Here is a 22,950-nt window from a genome sequence, read left to right as displayed (position 1 = left end):
CAGGTACCCCATCCCCTGGGGCCCACATTATTAAAGCTAGGTGTCCTGGTGCCCAACCAGGACACCCACCATACACTTGTTGGGGGCCGCATGGGAAGCCCAAGGGCATCCACGGCCCTGGGTGGCTCTCTGCATGCAGTGAGAGCCGACATTGATCCCTTACGCAGGGTGCAACTACTTATGCTGGGGGAGCAATACTTAGATATGTTTCCCTGCCCACTTCAGTGCAGGCAGGGAAACAGATCAAAAGTCTGCTCCCAGCCGACAGGAGCATTTTTAAAGCTCCCGCCCCCTGGAAGCAGACTTCATCTTTGGCGCTGCTTGGCAACAGGTTAAAAAATGCTCCAGGCAAGTGGGAGCAACCACAGGTTGCCCAGCCAGCTCTGATGCAGCCAGGGAAAACAATGTGTCCCGGGGTGGGCTCCCCGGGAGATAGCTTGGTACCTGACACCGTGGGATAGGTTCCCCGGGGCTATAGAAGGCTCAGGGAGTGGGGCCGAATGTCCCCCCTCCTCTTAAGTTATAAATAGCGGCCCAGGGGCAAAGGGCCCCAAGGGCCTTTTAAAGGCTCGACGACAGGGCTTGCCCAGCCCATCTCCTGTTTTTTGTGCATTTTGGCCCCAGGGCTGGGTTATCCGGGGCTTACAATGGCTCGGAAGGGGAGCACATGACCCTCCCCCCTTTCTTAAAGAACCCCCCCCCCTGGAGCAGGGGTTCAGGGGCCTATAATTAATTAATTTGGCCCAGCCGCCGCTTTTTTTTATCCTGAAGCAGTCCTGGAGGATCTCATTAATTTTTACCAATTTGTTTTTGGCCCCAGGCAAGGTCCCTCTGGCTTCACCCATGAGGCGTAGGGGGTCCCTGATTCCTACCCTGTCCCCTTATATCTATTACTTTCACAAGTGCAGGACAGGAACTAAGTCCCGGAGTCCTGTAATGGCTGCCAGCAATGTTTCTGATGTTAATGGCAGCCAATCAGAGCTCTAGTTCCCACAGGAGTCTGACTCTGGCGAGAGCGAATTGGCCCAAGGGTTAAAAAGTTCCCTGGGCCAGTCAGAAAGCTCAGTTTTTGAACTGGTGATCCAGCGACATTCTCTTCAGTCTCTTGCAGACCCAACCATCCAGATCACTTTGTGGGACCCCCTTTTTTCTCAGCCCTCTCTTGACTGATCACTCAGGAACATTTCATGCAAAAACTGTCAAAAGTAGCACCTTTTTGGAAAGTTTTGTGGAGATTCAAGATTTGCCAAACAGGGCCAAATTAATTAGCAGCGTAAAAACGCTTTTCCTCTGGAAAAGCTGACCTAACTATAACTACCTAGTGGCGATCACCACTGGGTAATATGGGTAATATGTGTATATAAATAAATATATATATTTATATATATATGTATTTCGAATATGTATTAATTTTACATTCTTTGATTTTTGGTAGTAGACATGTGCAACTATATGCATCAATTATTAGTGGACAAAGTAAACAATATATATTTTCACATGAATTGATACATTACTGTCTTGAAATATTTATCCTTCATCATGATGAAGTAAGTCTGTTGTTTAGCTCCATGAAAGATATGAGAGGGGCTGTTGTCATGGTGCAACTGTATATAAACATTATTGGGTCCTTCCTTGTCATGTGATCAAGACTGGGGTAACCCGGTCGAAACGCGTCATGTTGCTGAAAGCACAATAAAGCACTGCATAATTTAAACTGCTAAGTGGTCCGAAACTGATTTCCTGTTTTGAGCAAGGTGGGAGCAAGGCTGCCAGACAGCCGAAACGGTTTACGAAGAAGCTGAATAAATTCTGAACGCTATAACTCTTTTGCGTCCCGAGAGTGCGTGATTCCCTTTGTGGATTTGGATTTTAAAGATATGCATGTATGTAGCCGGCAGGGGCCACGGGGCCTTGGGGCTTCCCTCGCGACCCCCAAAAAGGATGTGGTGGGTACCCAGGGTGGGCACCAGCACAACCACCCTTTGTTGGCTGGGCCCTGGGGGATGAGATTCCTGTGGTGGAAATTGGCCCGGGGAGAGGAGCTGCGTGCCCCCCTCCCCTTTTCATCATTGGCCAGGGTTAGGGGGCTACGTGCCCCCCCAATTAAAAATGTGCAGGGCGGGCGGGATGGGGCCCCTGGGGCTGAAATCAGCCAAAGGAGAGTGGCTGCATGTCCCACTCCTCATTTGCTAATTGGCCTGGCCCTGGGGATGGGATCCTCGAGGACGAAATCGGTCCAGGGGGTGAGGAGCTGTGTGGCCCCTCCCATTTAAAAAACGTTCTGGGACCCAGGGGGACGGAGTCACCGGGACTGAAATTGTCCCAGGGGAGGGCTGGCTCCCTATTTACTGGGGTGCCTACCCTTGGAACATAGTAGTTTGCTGTCACCTGGTGGGAGCTTCAACAGCTCCCACCAAGCGAGAGAAAACAGTAAGTCTGCTCCGGGGGAGGGGGGGCGTGCAGGAAAACAGGTGATTGAATTGCTCCTGCATGCAGAGAGCAGCATTTTTGAAGCTCCATGCTTGCAGAAGCAATGACAGCTCCTGATGGAGGCAGGGAGCTAGCAGTGATTGCGGGGGCATTGGGACTCCCTCCGTGTTCCCCAACCATGTACATTAGGCACCCTGGGTGGGCTCCAGGGTATCCAGAATCAAGTGGCGGGCCCCGAGGATTGGAATTTCCAGGGCCAAAATTGCCGCTTGGCCCCCCTCCCCTTGTTAAATGTGAGAAGTGGGTTCCTTTTTGTCCCCTTCTGGCGAGAGCAGAGTTCATGGCTCTCAATTTAAATTACTGTGATAAGCAAATGTGCAAATCACCTGAAAGCCTCACCCGTTTGCTCCACCTCGTGCACCTTAGTTATACGCAAATGTCTTCCTGCCTTTTGCCAATATGATGTGCAGCTTCCCAAAAGGTCCCCCAGGGTGTTTGCCACCGATTTTGGTGACACCTTCTTGATGCCAAAGAATGGAAAGACATCTCCACCAAACAAAGAAGTGCTTACTTTATATAGTTAAGAGGAAGTACCCTTGTTTGGTGGAGATTCACTTCTTTGTAGTCTTATTGTCTTCTCAATAGGAGGATTCATGTTATCACAGATTTCTGGATAAAGACACACAAGAAAAAATCACATTGCCGAAACACACACAAGGTCATTTGTGACATTTCTTCATGGTCCATTACGCAGCTGTAGTGTAGAATACACATTGGACATTTACCCAACAAGGTAGCACTTAGTAATTAATCAGCAGAAAGTACTCCAGTTGAGTAGATATTTCGTGCAAAACTGTGGACTCTTCTTGGATAAAGGGCAGGTGAGGTTCTGTCTGGCCCGTCACTCACACAGCTACCAACACACCCACACAGACACTTAGAGACCCACATCCATACAGTCACTCACAAATCCATTCATACACCCCCAAAACAACTCACACATCTACTCACAGACCCATACTGCCAATCACATACCCACTCATGCACCAACATAACCACCCACCCACCTACTCACAGACCCATACAGCCACTCATCCACTAACTCACAGATCCATACAACCACTCACATACCCAGTCACAGGCCCATACAGCCACTCACACACCTACATATCCACTCACAAGCACATTTACACACCCACACAGCTACTCACACACCTACTTACAGACCCATGAAGCCACTGGCACACTCACTCACAAATACACCCCATCAAAACTACTCATGCACCCACTTATATACACATACAGACACTCACACACTCACTCACAGACCCTTATAGCCACTCACACACCCACTCGCAGACCCATACAGCCACTAACACACTTACTCACAGACCCATACAGCTGCTCACACACCCAATCACTGACTTATACAGCCAATCATACAACCACTCTCAAAGGTTACAGGTTACAGTTAGTAACTAAAAATTAAAAAAACCTTTGATGTCACTAAAAATACAAAGGTTATAGGGACGTTATAGTTAGGAAATAGCGTTTAAAAAACACAGAAATTCACTGAAAAAAGCAAAGGTTAAAGGGAAGTTGTGGTTAGGCTCAGATTTCACACGCACAAAACCATAGAAATCCAGCAGTTATAGTTACCTGAACTAATTATAACCTACACCCCCACAATGCACTGCTCATGACTTCACGTATTACATCACTCACGACATAGTCAGTGACATCACTGATGACATCTCAAATGATATCACTGATGATATCACTGATGACATCATTCACAGAACCACTCACACACCCACACAATCCCCACACAGTCCCTCACATATCCATATAACCACTCATACACACACACAACCACTCACACACATTCACAGATCCATACTACCAATCACACACTCAGCCACACACCAAAACAACCACTCACACATCCACAGACCCATATAAACACTCACACATCTACTCACATATCCATACAACCACTCGCACACTCAAACCATTCACACATCCAATCACAGATGCATATGACCACTCACACACCCACTTACACACCCACACAACCATTCACAGATCCATACTACCACTCGCATAATCAGTCACATACCAACACAACCACTCACACATCCACAGACCCATATAGGCACTCACACACCTACTCACATATCCACTCACACACTCACAAAACCACTCACACATTCACTCACAGACCCATACAACTACTCACATACCCACTTACACACATACGACCTGAAAACACCCAGTCACATACTCTCACAACTACTCACACACCCATAAAACCACTCACACACCCATACAGCTACTCACAGATCCACTCACAGACCCACACAGCTACTCAGACACCTACTCACATATCCATACAACCTGTCCCACACACATACAACCACTCACACACCCATAAGACTATTCACACACCCATATAACTACTCAAACACCCACACAGCTACTTAGATATCTATGCACACACCTATACAACCTCACCCACACCCATACAACCACTCATACACCCATAAAGCCATTCCCCCATACAACCACTCACACACCCATTCAACCACTCACACACCCAGAAAATCACTTGCAACCCATTCACAGACCCATACAAACGCTCACATTCCAACTGACAGACCTATACAGCCACTCACACACCCACTGACAGATTCATCTAGTCACTCACACACCCACTGACAGATCCATACAATCACTCATGCACCCATACACCACTCAGAAACCCACTCACACACTGATCCAATTAGTCACACAACCACTCAGATAACATACGTTTGAAATATCACTCATTTGTGTTACAGAAAACATTGTAATTTAACTTATGCAGTCGCTCAGTATCTATCTTTTAAGTCTCAGAAATGTTCACAAAACACTTACACCCACTGGGTGATGTCAACAGTGATGTCATTTGAGATGTCGTCAGTGATCAAAGAAACCAAGAAAGTAGTCATCACCACACACAACGACTCTACAGCCAATTCCACTAAGGAACTCATCAAAATAGTCAAAGAATTTCCAACCCCACAGCCATAGAAAACACCATCCACTTCTCTCAAAAACTCAGCGACACCCTCTCAGACTACTTCCACAGCAAGATCACCAGCAACTACAACAATTTCAACCTCCAACTCGCCACTCTCAACCCCAATGACCTTAACCAACCAGCGAACATCAGCCAAATCATTACCACCTGGTCTCCGCACACCACCCTGATCATCTCAGTCATCATGTCTTCCATCCACTCCTGGGGACCCACCAAACCCTGCCACCATCACCTCTAAAACCTCACAAAAAACCAATCACCACGCAACCCACCAGCATCCTCAACACCTCCATCTCCACAGCAACCTTCCTGCACAGACGTCAGACCCCTCCTAAAGAAAGCCTCCGCTGACCCCAGTGATCTCACTAATTATCGTCCGATCTCTCTGCTCCCCTACCTGACCAAAGGTCTCGAGAAAACCATCAACCAGCAGCTCACCGAAATCCTGGAACAAAACCACCTACTGGACACCTCACAATCTGGATTCTGTTAAAACCACAGCACTGACACCACACTGATCTTTTTTTTTTAATCCTCATTTTGCGATTATATAGATAAGGAGGTTTCGGGAGTCTGATGATCTTTTGTGTTGCCTTTGCCTTCACTGCCCCATCATTTTCAGGAATTGTTTTTGGGGAGTATCCCTTTTGATGTTATGATCCATCAGTTTTTCTCCACTTACCCTTTATCGTTTCCAATAATACCATGGTTTAGTGGGGGAGCTAGCCAGTTTGGCTACTCGGCAGTAATCATTCCTGCCTGGTATTATGGTTATCGCGTTAATCATTGGATTTATTTGTCCATAATCCAGTAAAAGTTAATAATTTGTTTGAAAATGCTGTTCCCAAATTTCCCAAAAGTTTATTCTCTTCGAGTATTTCCCTTTTCTATCAAAATTATTGATTTTTATTGTGTAGTTTAGCCAGTTTGTATGACTTGGAGAGACTGGTTTAACCCAGTTAATGCATATTTCTCTTCGCGCTAACAGCATTAGAACGAAAAGTAAGCGTTCCTGTTTTTTACTTAGTTTACTTATATCAGCACCTGTATTACTGTGTATCCCAAAAATAATAAGAGAGGAACTTACAGTTATGTTGGTTCCCAATACCATGTTCAGTGTCTTACCAATCTCATCCCAATAGTTGGTTATTGCGGGGCATTTTTGGAACATGTGAATGTCATCCGCTTTAGCTTCTCCACACTTAGGGCAGGACTTAACGTTGGTTCCTTTGAATTTGAAAAATCTTTTTGGGGTCCAATAGGCACGATGGATTGTGTACAGGTGATTCCTCCTTAATGAGGCTGATTTTATACAGGACCAACATTTTTCCGGGACTTGGAATTCTTCCTCTCCGGCTTCAATAAGTGCCCAATACCACTTTGATACTTCTTTTCTTATTGGCGTAGTTTTTATCATTTCGCTTTCAAAATTCTCATTTCCAGTGTTTTTTTCTTGTAGAGATTTAGCCCAGTTAGTTAGTTGGTAATATTTAAACTTCGATATCTTACCATCTGTAAGTTCATATAGCAAGTTCCATGGAATTATCTCATTTCCTTTTAACAGTTGTCCCCATTTTTCTATTCCTGCTGTTTTAAGTGGTACAGCTAAAGAGTCTTTTAAGCATTCCGGTGACCCTGGGGAGTCCCATATTGGTGCTTTTGTACTGTAATACAATATATTTACTGTGCTTCTGATTTGGAACCAGATTCTAGCCGCGTTGTGTAAAATCTTTATTTTTTATTTTTTTTTATTTTGTATGTCCAATTTTGAAAAGGAAATAGTCTGTTTTTTCCGTCATATTTTGCAGGAAACTTGGGTAATATTGGTGCTTCCTCAGAAATGGTCTAAAGTTCTTAAATTGGAAAGACCTATAGTATTCAAATAAGTCAGGGCTAGCTATTCCGCCTTGATCTTTCCTCCTCCTGAGCTGACTCCAGGCTATTCTCGTTCCTTTTGGTGCCCAGATAAAGCTTGCTATTTCGCCCTGAATCTTCTTTAAGGGTTCTTTTTTTAAATCCAATGGTATTGTATTAAAAAGGCAAGTGAACTTTAGGATGATGGACATTTTTATTACATTGGATCTTCCCAGAAAAGTTAGCGGCAGACCTGTCCATGTTTTAAGAAGTCTTCTCATTTCTTTGGCGATTATCGTTAGATTTAGTTGCGGAACTTTCTCAATTTCTTTTACCAAAATGATTCCTAGATTTTTTATTTTATCCCTACTATATGGTGTGGTTGGATTGCAGTTCCAGCTCATTGCCTCAGTTTTTCCTCTGTTTGCCAGGTAACCTGAGACTTTACGAAAATTGTTCATCGTATCTTCCAGTGCTTGGTAGGCATTTTCATAGTTTGTAGTAAATACCATTAGGTCGTCCGCATATAATGCTACTTTCTTTGACCAATTTTGATGTTTAAAGGAATGGATTAGTGGATGGTCTCTAATCAGGGAGGCCAGCGGTTCAATGTAAAGATTAAAAAGTAGCCGCGACAACGGGCAACCTTGCCTTGTACCACGTTGTATTTCGATGTTACTAGTTAGTCTTCCATTAATTATTATTTTAGCCCTTGGATTCTTGTATACTTCCTTTATCATATGGGCAACACTTTCCCGCAAGTTGTATTTTCCAATGATTTCGTTTAGAAAGGCCCAGTTTACTCTATCAAACGCTTTAGCAGCAGGTAATTATAGTAAGGGGAAGTTTTTCGGCGGTGGCGATATCTATTGCTGCAAATAGCTCATGGATGATCTCATGGATTTGCCGCCCTTTTATAAAACCCTTTTGGTCTAAGTTAATCAGCCCTGCATTACCTTAGCTAGTCTTTTTGCTACAACTTGCATGAAGATTTTGTAGTCACAATTAAGTAACGATATTGGTCTGTATGACTCACACAATTTTGGATTTTTTCAAGGTATTAGGATAATGCTAATTGTCACATCGTTCCAAGTATCAGGGATTTTCTCATGATCCAGATTTATATTATTCATTAAATCTGTTAGTTTATCAACTAGGGATTCTTTTAACGTTATATAAAATTCATTTGGGAGAGCATCGGGCCCAGCAGCTTTTCTTCTTTTTAGGTTGCTTATAGCTGTTCTAACTTCCTCAGGCTTAATCTTTTGATTTAATTCTATCATTTCCTCTTCTGTTAATTTTGGAAGGGAGATAGCCTCTAGATATTTATTAATTTGTTCTTTAGTTGGTTTTATGTCTTCTTTGTATATGCCCGAGAAAATTTTTGAGAACTCCTGTCTTATTATATTATCTTCAGATGTTTGTTATAGTTGTTCTGGGATCTGGATGCATGGTATGTTATTCCTAGATTGCTCGGTTTTTGTTCTCCATGGTAGTAGTTTTCCGCAACCTTCCCCATATTCATAGCTAGCTATTTTACTGTTTTCCCATTTTTCTCTCACGATGTTTTCCAAATAGTTCGTTAGCGTTTCTTTAAGACTTCGATGTTTTTTCTCAAATTCTTCCTTTGTCTCTGAATAGGTTCCATTCTCTAGTTGTATCTCCGCAGTTTTAATGTCTAATTCCATCTTTTTAATTTCTAGTTTCTTTGTTTTTATTTTGTGTGCCACTAGACTAAGTAGTTTACCCCTTATCACAGCTTTATAAGCATCCCAATTTGTTTGTTTCGAGGTGCCAGTTGCATTATCTTCATAGTAGTATGTCGAGGCAATTTCTAGCTGGTTAACATTTTGTGGGTTGTTGAATAGGGATCGGTCTACTGTCCATCTAGGAGGAGTTATATCTTTGGGTAAAAGTAGAGGTAATTTTACCGCCGAGTGGTCAGATAAATGTGCAGGGAGGTGTTCAATGCGGTTAACATTACTTTGAAGAGATCTATTGAAAAGAAAAAAAATCTAGTCTTGATTTATGGCCTAATTTCTTATTATGGAAAGTAAAAGGATACGTTTTCTCTCCTTTTTGTGGCCACATATCTTCTAGATCTAGGTCTTTTTTTTATAGATGCTTAGCTATTCCCTCATCTTAGGTAAATTGAGTTGGTTATTAGGAGGTGATCTATCTACTTTCGGGTCAAGTATTATATTATAATCTCCTCCTATTATTATGGGGGCAGATGTTGATAGAATTTCCGAATATAGATTTTGGAGAGGGGTAGAGTCATCTAGATTTGGACCATAGTATCCTACTATGTTGAGTATGTTATCATCTATTCTTATTTTCACTACAGCCCATCTTCCTTTATTATCCACTGCCTTACTTTCAACTTTTGCCTTTAAGGATTTTTTTAAGATAATTGCTACCCCCTTCACGTTACAATCTTGGGTAGTATATATACAGGTATCCACCCATTTTAATTTTTTTTATCTGATCCCACTCAGTGCTTACAAGGTGAGTTTCTTGAAGTATGATAATCTCACTCTCCATCTCCTTTAAGTATTCCAAGATTTTTCTTCTTCTATTAACGTTCCATGAGAGGACGTTTACTATTTTTTCTCTCATCATTTCTTCTTAAAAAATTCTAGGATTTGGACTATGTTACGGCATTTTTTATGCAATCTATTGGACACCCTTTTAACTCCTTTGTTTTTTGTTTTATGAGGATATTTTTTTCTGATGTTTTTCCCTAGTTTGCTCCCCACCCGTGTTTTAACATATCTTACATTATAAATTATTTGTGAGGATTGCTTTTCCCCCCTGAGGAAGCCTCCCTTCTTCTTTTGGGTGGAATTTTCACCCGATTCGAGCTCCGGTTTCACCAGTTTTTTTACTTACTTATTTTATTTAGAAGATCACTTTCCTTCTTTAGTTAAAACTAGACTTTTTTGGAATTTACGAAGAGGTTCCTTCTCTGATTAAACTAGTTAGACTTCTCCCTTTGATTCTGGTCCTTTATCTGATTTATAAGATTTTCTACCTCCTGGGGCTCCCTTATATTGTACATTTTATTGCGCCACATGATTCTTAGCGCTGCTGGAAATTTCATCTGGACGTTAGCCCCAAGAGTTTTCAGCTCTTGCATATGTTGCCCCAGTTCCCACTGTCTGTCTTGTGTGGCTTTACATATGTCCGAGCGAATTTTGAAGGACCAGTTATCTTTGTTTTGTGTTCCATTTTTTTAGACCCTCACTCAATATTTTTTCTTTAAGGGTGTATTTCATAAAGTTGACAAAAAATGTTCTTGGGGTTTTCCTTTCCTTACTTTTCCTGAAAGGATCCCTATGGACCCTTTGAATGTCCTCCATCAAATTGCAGCTTTTTGTCCATTGGAAGTATTCTTCAAAGAGGGAAACGATAAATGATTTTATATCTGAGCCCTCCAAATTTTCCGGTACATTTAAGATTCTATGGTTGTTTTTTCTTCCTTGATTTTCCAATGATTCCAGTTTCTCTTTAACCGATCATTCCCTGTCTTTTAGATACCTGATTTCTTTTTGGTTTATACTCACCTTTTTGCTGAGGGTTTCAACTGCAGTGACTCTCTCCCCCAAGTCATTTAGTTTTTGGTCCAAGCCTTCACAGACCTTGCGTATCTTATTTTGATTCCCCTCAGAAACTGAAAATGTTTCTGTCATTTACACCCATTATTTTTTCTACAAACATCTCCATAGCTTTGTCAGTTGGATGTGCTGTTAGGAGGTTGTTAGTTACTTGTTCTGTAGCTCTCTCTGGAGATTTAGTTTGTGGAGATATTTGCGCGTCTCCATTTACCTCCATTAAAGGTGTAGTGTTCGAGGCTATATTAGGCTATATTAGGCGGGATAGTAGGTTCCGTTGACATTTCGTTTCTCATTATCACTGATGTCCCGCTACTTTTTAGATCTTCTAAATTCCTTTTAGACGTGAGGGTTTTACTTAAGCAATCACCGTCACTTGAGGATGGTTCAATGGATTCGTTCTGGATAGAAAAATGGCCTCCTCTAACTTGTACTGATTGCTGAACCTTAAAATAAGACCGTAAAGATGGGGTAACTTTAATTTTTTGTTTTGAAGTAAGCTTCGGTTTCGTAGATCTTAGCTTTATATTTTCTGACAGTTCTACTAGATTGGGGGACACTCTCTGCTTTCTTTTAGTGGTTCTTGGAGTCACAGTTTTTTAATGGTTCGAATTGTTGCACTAACTTACGGTTTCTTAGGCAGTAAGAGGATTTTCCTCCACCTCCCAGTTCTCTGTCCTTTTCTACCTCTGTTAAAGTGCTCGTTTCAACTCCTCTTTCTAATTTCCTGGATCTTGTGTTGTATATAGACACTCCTGTTTGTGCTTGACTGTGACTGTGACTCTCCTCTTTGCTTTCCCCAGCAACCTTTTGTTCCACACTGATCTTCGCCACAAATGACATCAGAACCTTCCTCAACCACTGAGAAACTGTGGCTCTGATCCTCCTTGTCCTCTCCGTGGCGCTCAACACCATCTCCCACAACAGCCTCATCAATAGACTCTACAACATAGGAATACAGCAAGATACCCTCGGGTGGATCGCCTCCTTCCTTTCAGGACACACACACAGCATCCAACTGCCTCCATTCACCTTCACACCCAACGACATGATATGCGGTGTACCACAAGGACCCTTCCTCAGCTCGACCCTGTTCAACATCTACATGACCCCCTCACAGACGTTGTCAGATCCCACAGACTCAACATATTCTCCTATGCAGATGACACTCAACTGATCCTCTCACTCACCAAAGACCCCTCCAATGCTGAATCCAACCTCTTCAGTGCCATGACCAATGCAGCCTAATGAATGACAGACAACTTCCTCCAACTTAATTCCGACAAAACTGAAGTACTGATCTTCGAGAAGAACACCTCTGAATTGTACCACAGCTGGTGGCCTGCAGAACTCGGATCTACTCCCTCACCGACCGACCATGCACGCAACCTCAGCATCATTCTCGACAACGAACTGTCTATGAAACCACAAGTCAACGCAGGCACCTCTTCCTGCTTCCACATTCTTTGCATGCTCTGCAGAATCTTCAGATGGATCCCAACCGACACCAGAAAGACTGTCAATCAGGCCCTAATCACCAGCCACCTCAACTACAGCAATGCCCTCTACATCAGCATCTCCACCCGGCTCCTCAGAAGACTCCAAAGCATGCGGAATGTTGAGGCCAGACTCATCGTGAGCCTCCCCAAGCGAACCCACATCACCCCCACCTAAGAAACTTCCACTAGCTTCCCATCCAGAAGAGATGCCAGGTCAAGATTCTCATGCATGCTTACAAAGCCCTCCACGACCTAGGACCTGCCTACAACAACCATTGACTGAACTTCCTCCAACCCTCCAAACACCTGCACTCCTCTTCACTCACCCTCACACCCCCGCATCCGCCTCAGTCGCAGTGGTGGCTGTACCTTCTCCTACAACACTGCCAAGACCTGGAGTGACATTACCCTCAAGATCCGGACAGCCCCCTCACTGGCAGACTTTCAAAAGAGACTCAAGACCTGGCTCTTTTACGGAGACAGAGTTTCCAGATACTTGTTACAAATGCTGTTTGATTGATTGGTCAACATTATCAGTGATGTCACTGACGATGTCATGAGTGATGTAATATGTGAGCTCCTAAGCAGTGCATTGCAGGGGCATAAGTTATAGTTAGCTCAGGTAACTATAACTGCTACGTTTCTATGGTTTTGTGTGTGTGAAATCTGAGTCTAAATATAACACATCACTGTAACCTTTGCATTTGTCAGTGAATTTCATATACATATATATATATATATATATATATATATATATATATATATATATATATATATATATATATATATATATATATATATATCCATCCATACTAATATAATAAAGAGAGAGCCCAAACCTTTGAGGCGGGTAATCTCAGGAACCACAGCACCAATCACAACACCCAATACAGCGTTGGAAAGGGCAGTTGCAGCAGAAGGACATAGGCTATGCAGACGCCCACGATATACATGTAAAAGGTAAAAGAACCGTGCCAGCAAAGTAGTCCCTTGTGGGCATGTCTGCCTTGTGCTGTGGGCGTGTGCTGGGGCTTGACAAACGCTGGGGGCGTGTGGTGCGTTCCGCCCTTCAGGCCATGTCTCATATTGTGTGCTAATCCCACCCTGCTCCCTTTAAATAGCCCTGCACCCCATAATCATAACCCACCCTTACTCCTTAAAATACCCCATCACACTTAAACACTAACCCATCTTAACCCTATAAATATACCCTGTACCCCAAAACACAAACCTATCCCTGAACCCTAAAAATACCCCTGTACCCCAAAACCCAAACCTAGCCCTGAACCCTATAAATACCCCTGTACCTAAAACCCCAAACCTACCCCTGAACCCTAAAAATACCCCTGTACCCCAAAATCCAAACCTAGCCCTGAACCCTAAGAATACCACTGTACCCCAAAACCCAAACCTACCCCTGAACCCTAAAATACCCCTGTACCCCAAAACCCATACCTAGCCCTGAACCCTTAAAATACCACTGTACCCCAAAACCCAAACCTACCCCTGAACCCTAAAATACCCCTGTACCCCAAAACCCAAACCTAGCCCGAACCCTTAAAATACCCCTGTACCCCAAAACCCAAACCTACCCCTGAACCCTAAACATACCCCTGTACCCCAAAACCCAAACCTACACCTGAACCCTAAAATACCCCTGTACCGCAAAACCTAGCCCTGAACCCTTAAAATACCCCTGTACCCCAAAACCCAAAACTACCCCTGAACCCTAAAAATACCCCTGTACCCCAAAACCCAAACCTAGCCCTGAACCCTAAGAATACCACTGTACCCCAAAACCCAAACCTACCCCTGAACCCTAAAATACCCCTGTACCCCAAAACCCATACCTAGCCCTGAACCCTTAAAATACCACTGTACCCCAAAACCCAAACCTACCCCTGAACCCTAAAATACCCCTGTACCCCAAAACCCAAACCTACCCCTGAACCCTAAAATACCCCTGTACCCCAAAACCCAAACCTAGCCTTGAACCCTAAAAATACCCTTGTACCCCAAAACTTGCCCTGAACCCTTAAAATACCCCTGTACCTCAAAATCTACCCTGAACCCTAAAAATACCCCTGTACCCCAAAACCCAAACCTAGCCCTGAACCCTAAAAATACCCCTGTACCCCAAAACCCATACCTATCCCTAAACCCTAAAACTACCCCTGTACCCCATAACCCAAAACTATATCTGAACCCTTAAAATACCCAAACACCCCAAAACACATACCTCAGTACCCCAAAACATATACCCCTATACCCATACTTACCTTATCCAAACATAAAAAAACACATGCTTTTACCATTCATGCATTTACAACGAATTTCGTTGTAAATGTATGCGTGGTAAAAGCATATAAAATGTAATTCCATGCGTTATAATGGCATTGCAGAGTCATGGTACTTTCGTAATGAAAGTATGCGGAGTGATGGTATGCGGAGAGAAAGTTGCGGAATAATGGGCGTTTACCCTCCCCCGGTAATTACATTGGTGGCACGGCGGCCCACATCTCCAGCAACATACTCATATTTTTTCAACACCCATTTGAAAAATGCACAGGTTTCTCTCATTGATGGCCAGCACCAACATACACTTTTAGACACACCTCCCGCCACAAGTTCTACATTTGCAAACTTTAGAGCTGGGGAGCTACGTTCGAATCTCGGCATCAGCTCAACATCCTGTGATTGCAGGCAAATCGCTTTGTCTCCCCGTGCCTACCACAAATGAATGTGTTCTTCTGTAATGTAAATTGTGCTCATGCCATGTTGTCGAGTTCGCGCATAATATTGCAAGGAAATAAAGTAGGGAAACTCGAGTTTACACACTACTGAACGCGCACTCTTAAGTGCATCAGCAGCGCACTGTGAATCGGAGCGTTTACAGGCCTGTCACAGATAAGAAATGCTATCAAAACGAAATCCTACAAAAGAATATACTACTGGCCGGCAGCAATTCATACCCGGACAACGTTGGGACGGGCCGCTAGTATATATATATATATATATATATATATATATATCCAAACCGAAGATGCTCCTTCCGGACACCCTTCGCCTGTTAGGAGTGGTTTGCTGCCAGCGGAGCTGCTGGTAATCAATGTGCAAAAAAGAACGGAGTTCCAACGAGCACTCAGGTCATAAAAGACATATATATATAAAAGGAAGCAGAGAACAATCAGTCATTCCCAAGTTTAGGTGGAGAGCAGCTCCTATGCGAATCTCTGAATCTGCTCACTTCAAATGTATGTTTTTCTAGCAAAGTTTCTAAGCATAGGATTAGCACAGTGCCATCCACACTGAGCTAGAAAGGGACGAAGGCTTTTGCCATTTCTGCAGCCATTTTTGTGGCACTCTAAGCATGAAAGGGCACTGTTTTGACTTATACTGGGTGCTCCTGTGTGCCTGGACAAAGCTAAGCCTCTCTGAAGAGCTGTAATGACAGCTAAATGTGTCAGGGGTTGCTTTTATTCATTCCAGGTTCGCTTGGATGGCATTATACCGATCCAAAGCTGTAATACTGTCCCTAGAGTGATAAAAGACATTTGGCAATTTACAGCTCGTATGGATGACACTATTTAATTCTATGCTTAAAGACGTTGCTGTGGAAACGGCAAAACAGGTTGTCCCTTTCTAGCTCGGCCAGGATGGCACTGGGCTAATCCTATATTGGGATATGTCATGGTGACGAAGTGTAGTAATACTCAGAGCACAGGTAGGTTTCAGGTGACATGAGAATCTCAAAGGTAGGATTTTTTTAAAAACTGGTAGAGGAAGACAGACTTGACTTGCAATAAGGAGTCCCGAAAGCAAAGTCACGACTTTTGCAAATCATAGGATGGGATTTGGAACTTCCCCCAATGATACAGGGACATTCTCCTCAAAGATGTCATGTGACATTGTATCATGATTGCCTCATCATCAAGAAGCAGCTTTCATTATCAAGGTGACGCTCCTAGAATCATCCTCAATGTTAACGAGCCACTAGTATGATACAATGCTTTTTGGTGACCACATAAATATAAATTGAGTTGAAGGACGATTGACAAGGTAGCTGATACACATGTATACTTTAAGAAAAGTATGAGCTTTTTAACTTAAGAACTAAAAATGGGAGCAGTTATTTGCCAGTGCCATGTCTTATATCCCCAATTAGAGAGAACAAACATGAAGAAGCCTGTGAACTTCTATAGAACTTTGCCATTACACACAACTGTTACTGGATTTTAGGCAGTATGGATTGAGGTACACACCTACATATTTCAACACTCTTGTTCTTTTGTCTTGAGAGTTTAACTGCACTTGCCTCTCCAGCGACAATGATTTCATTGTTCTCCGTGACCACGCCAGCACACACATAGCCCAAGACCTCCCCATACTTTGGAGAATGGATGAAGTACGTCTTCTGCGTCAATGGGGCGTAACAAAAGCTAGCATCTCCATAGCTACCATGCTTTGACCGAATACCCAGGGAGTTGTTGCCAATGCACAGCAGAAGGCTGGTGGTCTCCATGCCGTAGCGAAGACTGAGAGAGTGCTGCTTGGACTTGGAGATGTTCTCCAAGGCACCCTCAATCATATTGTAGCATTCCGAGTCATATAGCAGTGCTGTGTTCCTCTTCCGGGCTTCCCGGAGAAATGAAGGGCTTACAAGCATCAACCTCACTTGTTTCAGGAGTTCGGGTAGGTGCTCGGCTCTGACGCGTCGGTCATGGTTCACCCAGCGAAGAACCAGGTCCAAAATATTCTCCTCCCTGGATACATTCAGGTCGTCGGAGGTGATCAGACTCAGAAGCTGCTCAACTTCAATTTCCAACAGCTCATCATGCAAACTGACTTCGGCAAAGTGCTGGTACAAATATTTCTTGGCTTGATCACATAAGTCTTCTGCCCCAATGCCCTTTGCAAAATAGTAGACCCCCACACAGTTGGAAGCGTCCATGTGGTCTGTCATGTACGCTTGACATACGCTAAAAATGTCTTCCATCTGCATGATGAATGCAGCAGTGGCTACGTTCTGAACATTCGTGTTGGTGATATGAAGCTCGGCCCTGTACATGTAGTTCAAGATGGCCGCCGCACTCTCCGCGGTTACATCGTGCAACACAACATCCTTCTGGGTGCACTCCAACAAGCCACAAGTAAACATGGCTCTGAAATAGGGACTGAATGAAGCTAGAATCAGCCGGTGGCATGGGAACCTCTGGCCCTCGGCTAGCAGCTCTACGTCAATAAGCGCTGCTGACTCTCTCATCTTTGATATTTGGTCCAGCACCTTTGAGCCATGCTGCTGCCTTCTCTTCTCATCTCTGTGGCATTCCATGGCGAAGCTGCAAATGTATCTATTTTTAAATTTTCATCAAAACGAGTTGAGTTTTTGAAGGGCTATTTGCATGTTTGATCATTCAAGGCGTGATGCAGATTTCCAAGCAATCTGGAAGAGAAAGCAGATCATTTGAATATAGGACTTAATTGAGGCATTTTGAGTTTTGCTGATGAATCTTTAAACACTAAACTTCTGTTCTGAAATGACTTCATCTGTTTGTGAGATAATTAACTTTTGTTGTATTGGATAATTGCTATATCAAAATGTCTTCATGGGAATACCTGCATTTTTCACTGTTCTATAATTAAATACAACCTATTGCACAGAAAAGACCTATACAATGTACCACTGTCTAAATCACAATGACAATAAATGCTACACAATTGGATTTTATTTGTGGTCATGATAACTGTGTACGACCTTTACATAAAAAAGTAAATATCACAACATAATATTTAACATTATACAACTCAAAGAACATTCCTCAGAATTAAAAAACATAGTAGGTAAAAAGTTCAAAGATAACTTAAAACTCTTGACCACTCTAGAACCTAACATGCTAGCCTGTGCGCACAACTCCCGCATCCGCCGCAGCCGCAATGGGGGCCGCCCCTTCTACTACATCACCGTCAAGACCTGGAACGACATGCCCCTACATCTCCGAACAGCAGCCTGCCGGCAGGATTTCAGACAGAATCTCAAGACCTGCCTCTACGAATGGGTCGTCGCACTCTCAGAGACCAGATACCTCTAGGGTTGACAGTGCTGCGCTATACAAATGTCATTTGATTTGATCTGATTTTGATTTGAACACAAGATATATTTGGCCCTGCCCATTAGTGCTGGCTCTAAGGTTGATAGATGCGAGGAGGGACATTGCAAACCTTGCAGTACTCCCGGGTCACCAAGGGTGGAGAACTGGGACACAGGAATGAATTGCTATATGAACTCTGAGGAATGGTACATGTAGACAGAGACTGCCCATAAAAATTCAGGAAATTATGGGGGAGATGCTTGTGTACGTACAAATAGACAGAAGGAAGGTATCAAAGAAACTGGTGAGGGAGCCTTTTATTACTCATTTAAAGAATCTCTTTGAAAGTTGTCTTGATAAAGACCAGTTGTGTATACATTATATGAGATTTTAAGGAGTAATGTGGATAGCAGTATCATTGATAGTGTTGTCAGTGATGTCATCAGTGATGTCATCAATTATGTCATATGTCATCAGTGAGGTCACCAATGTTATTTAGCATATCATCAATAATGCCATAAGTAAGGGGATAAGCAGTGCATGGCAGGAGCACAAATTATAGTTAGTCAGAATACATATAACTTCCACATTTCTGTGTTTTTCATGTTTTATAACCGTACTGCATTTTAACTGTGTTTTTTTAAAACATATGTTAACATGAAATTACCAAACCCAACTAAATCTTCACTTTAACCATTGCTTTTCCAGTGAATTTCAGTTTTTTAAAAATTATATACTAAGTGGAATTTGTAAGGACCAAACCCTTATATATGGATAACGACGAGCTAGGCCCTGCGCCCAACCCTTTGGGGGTGTCCAACCCACCTAAAGAAACCCTTCTGATGTGCAGAGTGGGAGTGGGTAACACAGTTTAGTTCACTAATCCCAGTTTGGATCTACATTACCCCAGAAGAAAGCTTCCTGACCATGGTGCCACAGTCCCACAGAAGCTTGCTTCGTAGTTGGCGTGCCGCCGCAGGCCAGACCCCACTTCCTCAGCCCCCTTGAGTGACTGACCCCGCTGCATACAAAGCAACAAAGCGACCACAACTTGCGACTGACTCCACTGCACACAGCCATCAGCTGTGTTCAGAATCCCCTGAGTCTTGTAGTGGCAGCCACAATATTTGCTCCCGATGTTGCTACTGCCAATGAGATTCTTTCTGTCCTGCGGGTCTGTGGTACCAAAATGGTTACTGGAAAAAAAAGCTCAGTCGGCCAATCAGAATCAAGCATATTTTTTCATTTTGGAGTTACGGAGGATCTATAGTGCTAGTACCATCTATTGTACAGGACAGAATGGTCCAGATATCCCTAACTGTTTCTGAAGATTAACCCCTTCATGCTCATGCTGAGCAGCTTTTTCAAACAATAAGGGCATAATTTTGATGTCTGTCGGAAAGCCTCCGATCTATGGTCGGAGGCTTTCCAACAGAAATCTTCGGTTCCACTTTGGACCACTGTTAGACCTGGCATATCTTGGTGTGATTACCCCTGACTTTTTTGCCTCTGCCTCCTTTGCAATTTAGATGCTTTGGGTACTTTGCCACTGCTGATCAGTGTCAAAGTACAAGTGTCCCTATGTAAAATGTAATGGTAACTGGTTGGCCATGATTGGTATGTGTGCCTTACTAGTAAAGTCCCTAGTGATGTGCACTGTGTGTGACAGGGCTACATCACAAAGGCGTGCAGAGAAGGGAACTCAGGTCTTCAGTTAAGGGCCTGCGCGCAGTTTGCTTAGTTAGCATGCTGTCCTAAAAAGTGCAACCACTTGTCAGGCCTGACTTTCCCTTTTACATACACATTGGGCACCCCTATGGTAGGTCTCGGGTAATCACTGGTCAGGGTGCAGTGTAGGTAAAAGGCAGGACATATACTAAGATGTGTGTTATGTCCTTACAGTGAAAAACACTCCATTTCATTTTTCACTGCTGAAAGGCCATCCTGCCCATAGGGCAGAATGGGGGAAGCTGGGTGTTGTGTTTGTTAGCCTAGTTTCCTGTAAGGTTATAATGGAGAGGTGACGTTTAGTATGTATGAACTCACAGTGTCAAAACACATCTTTCTGTGAAGGTGGTTTTGTCACTGTGTGTTCAGAAACCACTCTTTTAGATAGTGGCTGAGTTTTGTGCTTTAGGCATTTCTGCGTGTCTCTGCTGAAATGTGGATTGTCTGTCAGGATCTGGAAGGTGAGAGGAGCTGGAAGAGGTCTCGACCCAGGGAGGGGTGGAGATGGCACCAGGCTACCCAGCATCTGGAGAGTAGGGGAGGAGAAGCCCAGGAGGTGAAAAGGCCTGGGCTGGTGCTATAAACCAATTGACCCATCTCCTGCTGAGTGATTAAGGATCCAGACCACCAGTATCAAAGGGGGAAAGGTGACACTGGGAGGGAGACACCCAGAACTGATTTAGGGAGTGATCATGGACCCCTGAGCACAAACAAATGTCAACAATATTGAGGGATATAACTATGAGAGCTGAAACCCCTGAACATTAGAATGAAACAGAAATGGATTGAGACTGAAAAGGCTTGGACCCATGCTGCTGTCAAGAGGAACCTCTGCCAAAGAAGGAGCAACTGAAGAGACTGCTGTGGAAACACCAATCCTTGCTTCGTGATCTGGGGCTGGTCTGAGGTTTGCTGTTCTAACCAAGGGAGAGGCTGCTGGGACTGTGCTTTGAGGTGCTGGGTCCCCTGGCTTGAAGACGACTGTGCTTTGTGCTGTGTCTTGTTACCCCAACGGCCAGAGGTGAGCTGTCTCCCTGTTTGGAAACACAGGAACATAAAAGGTTCTGGAGAAGTCCCAAGCAATGCGGTGTGCGCGTGCTTTTGCAGCTTGAGACCCTCAGAAGTTGTGCCTTGAGATCTTGGGCACGCAGGAGTAAGCTGAGTCTCGGATGCACAGGGTGTGTGTTGTGGTGCAGGCCAAGGCGTTGGTGAGGCGCTCTTGGTGGTTGTGTGAAGGGGGAGATGAGGTGAGACTTGGAAGTGCAGAGTGCGTGTCGTGGTGCAGGCCAGGGCATTGGTGAGGATCGCCTGGTTGCTGTGTGCACCGAAAGAAGAAGGAAGTCTCGGACGCGCAGAGTGCGAGTTGTGGTGCAGCCAGGGCATTGGTGAGGAGCGCCTGGTCGTTCATCATGTGCACCGAGTGAAGAAGTGAGACTCGGACGCGCGGAGTGCGTGTCGTGTGCCAGGCACCATATGTGGTTGCATTGTAATTTGGTGGTCAGAAACGCCGACCTACTGTCGGTCGGTTCCAACACCAAAATCTGTTGCATCTGCCCAACATCGTAATCAGGCTCAAATCTCTCAAAAACTACATAACAGATTTACACCACACCAACAAAAGCTCAATCAATGAGCAAAGTTCTGACTTTGTGTCAAGTGTGGTGTAGTTCCCTTCAGAGGTTTATTCTATATCGGTGAGCAAATGGAATTCAAATGGGAAACCACACTTTTGGGGGACCCCCCTTTTTCCAAGATCCTATTTAATGGGTTAGTGCAAAACATTCCTGAAGGACCCAAAGTGGATGCAATGTTTTAGAAAGTGTCATGCAGATTTATCAAACTGAGCAAACATTTTTAGGATGGCAAAAAACAGCTTTCCTGTGGACTTTCAGCCTCAACTATTATTATACTGGAGCAATCACTTGGCAGTGTAACAAACATGTATATTGATTTACTTTTAACTTTAGTACCATTTGGGGTATCTGCACGAACACTCGCAGGCATTTAGCAAGTTCAGCTCACTATTAGTGTACCTCAATTTGTGCTGTGCTACTGCTTCATGAATCAGCATGGAATTATCCAATCTTCAGTATGTTTACAGTTCTCTTGGCATGTCAAATTTTATGCAGACCAATCAAAAGGGAGCACATTTAAAGATAGGTATTACAATAGCTTTCATATGGTAATAATTTCACTGCCTTATCCTATATCTGAATGAAATTTTGTAGACCCATAACGTGTTCAGCTTACTCTTGAGTCACAGAGTTTCATGCCTTTTCATCAAGGAGAAGCAGATTCAAATAGTGGGTGTAAGACACTGGGTGTTAGTTTAGGGGGGTAGGTACACCCTCTTCAATAATCATAATCCTTGTCAGGGTTAATCTCTAAGGCCACTAAATACACCTGAGCTTAACCCCCGCAGCTATGGCACAGCTCAGGAAGGCTTAACTTAGAAGCAATGTGTAAAGTATTTCTGTAGTACTAAAACAATAATAAAGTCAAAATCCAAAACAATAAAAATCCCAAAACGAGTTAGAAATAAAGATTACATTTTAATAAACAAAATGACACCAAACTAACAAAAATCCAATAAAAAGAACTGGAGATATGGATTTTGAAAGTGTTTAGTAGGCTTTGGGCCAAGAACACAAAGT

At 43.5% G+C, this 22,950-nt stretch overlaps 1 protein-coding gene across 2 annotated transcripts in view; it reads right to left on the bottom strand.

Moving 5' to 3' along the window:
- The window catches only part of KBTBD12 (kelch repeat and BTB domain containing 12), a 573,283-nt gene that overhangs the window by 538,257 nt on the left and 12,076 nt on the right, over positions 1-22,950 (bottom strand). For both annotated transcript variants that reach the window (XM_086939286.1, XM_086939285.1), the window contains exon 2: positions 16,742-17,922. In XM_086939286.1, the coding sequence (XP_086795412.1) occupies positions 16,742-17,811 (1,070 nt within the window). In that variant the 5' untranslated portion in view covers positions 17,812-17,922. The remainder of the gene's footprint in view (positions 1-16,741; positions 17,923-22,950) is intronic.

Source organism: Lissotriton vulgaris, chromosome 9 (assembly GCF_964263255.1).
Source record: "Lissotriton vulgaris chromosome 9, aLisVul1.2, whole genome shotgun sequence".
In the NCBI taxonomy this organism is placed as follows: Eukaryota; Metazoa; Chordata; class Amphibia; order Caudata; family Salamandridae; genus Lissotriton; species Lissotriton vulgaris.
This window is presented reverse-complemented; position numbering and strand designations above follow the sequence as displayed.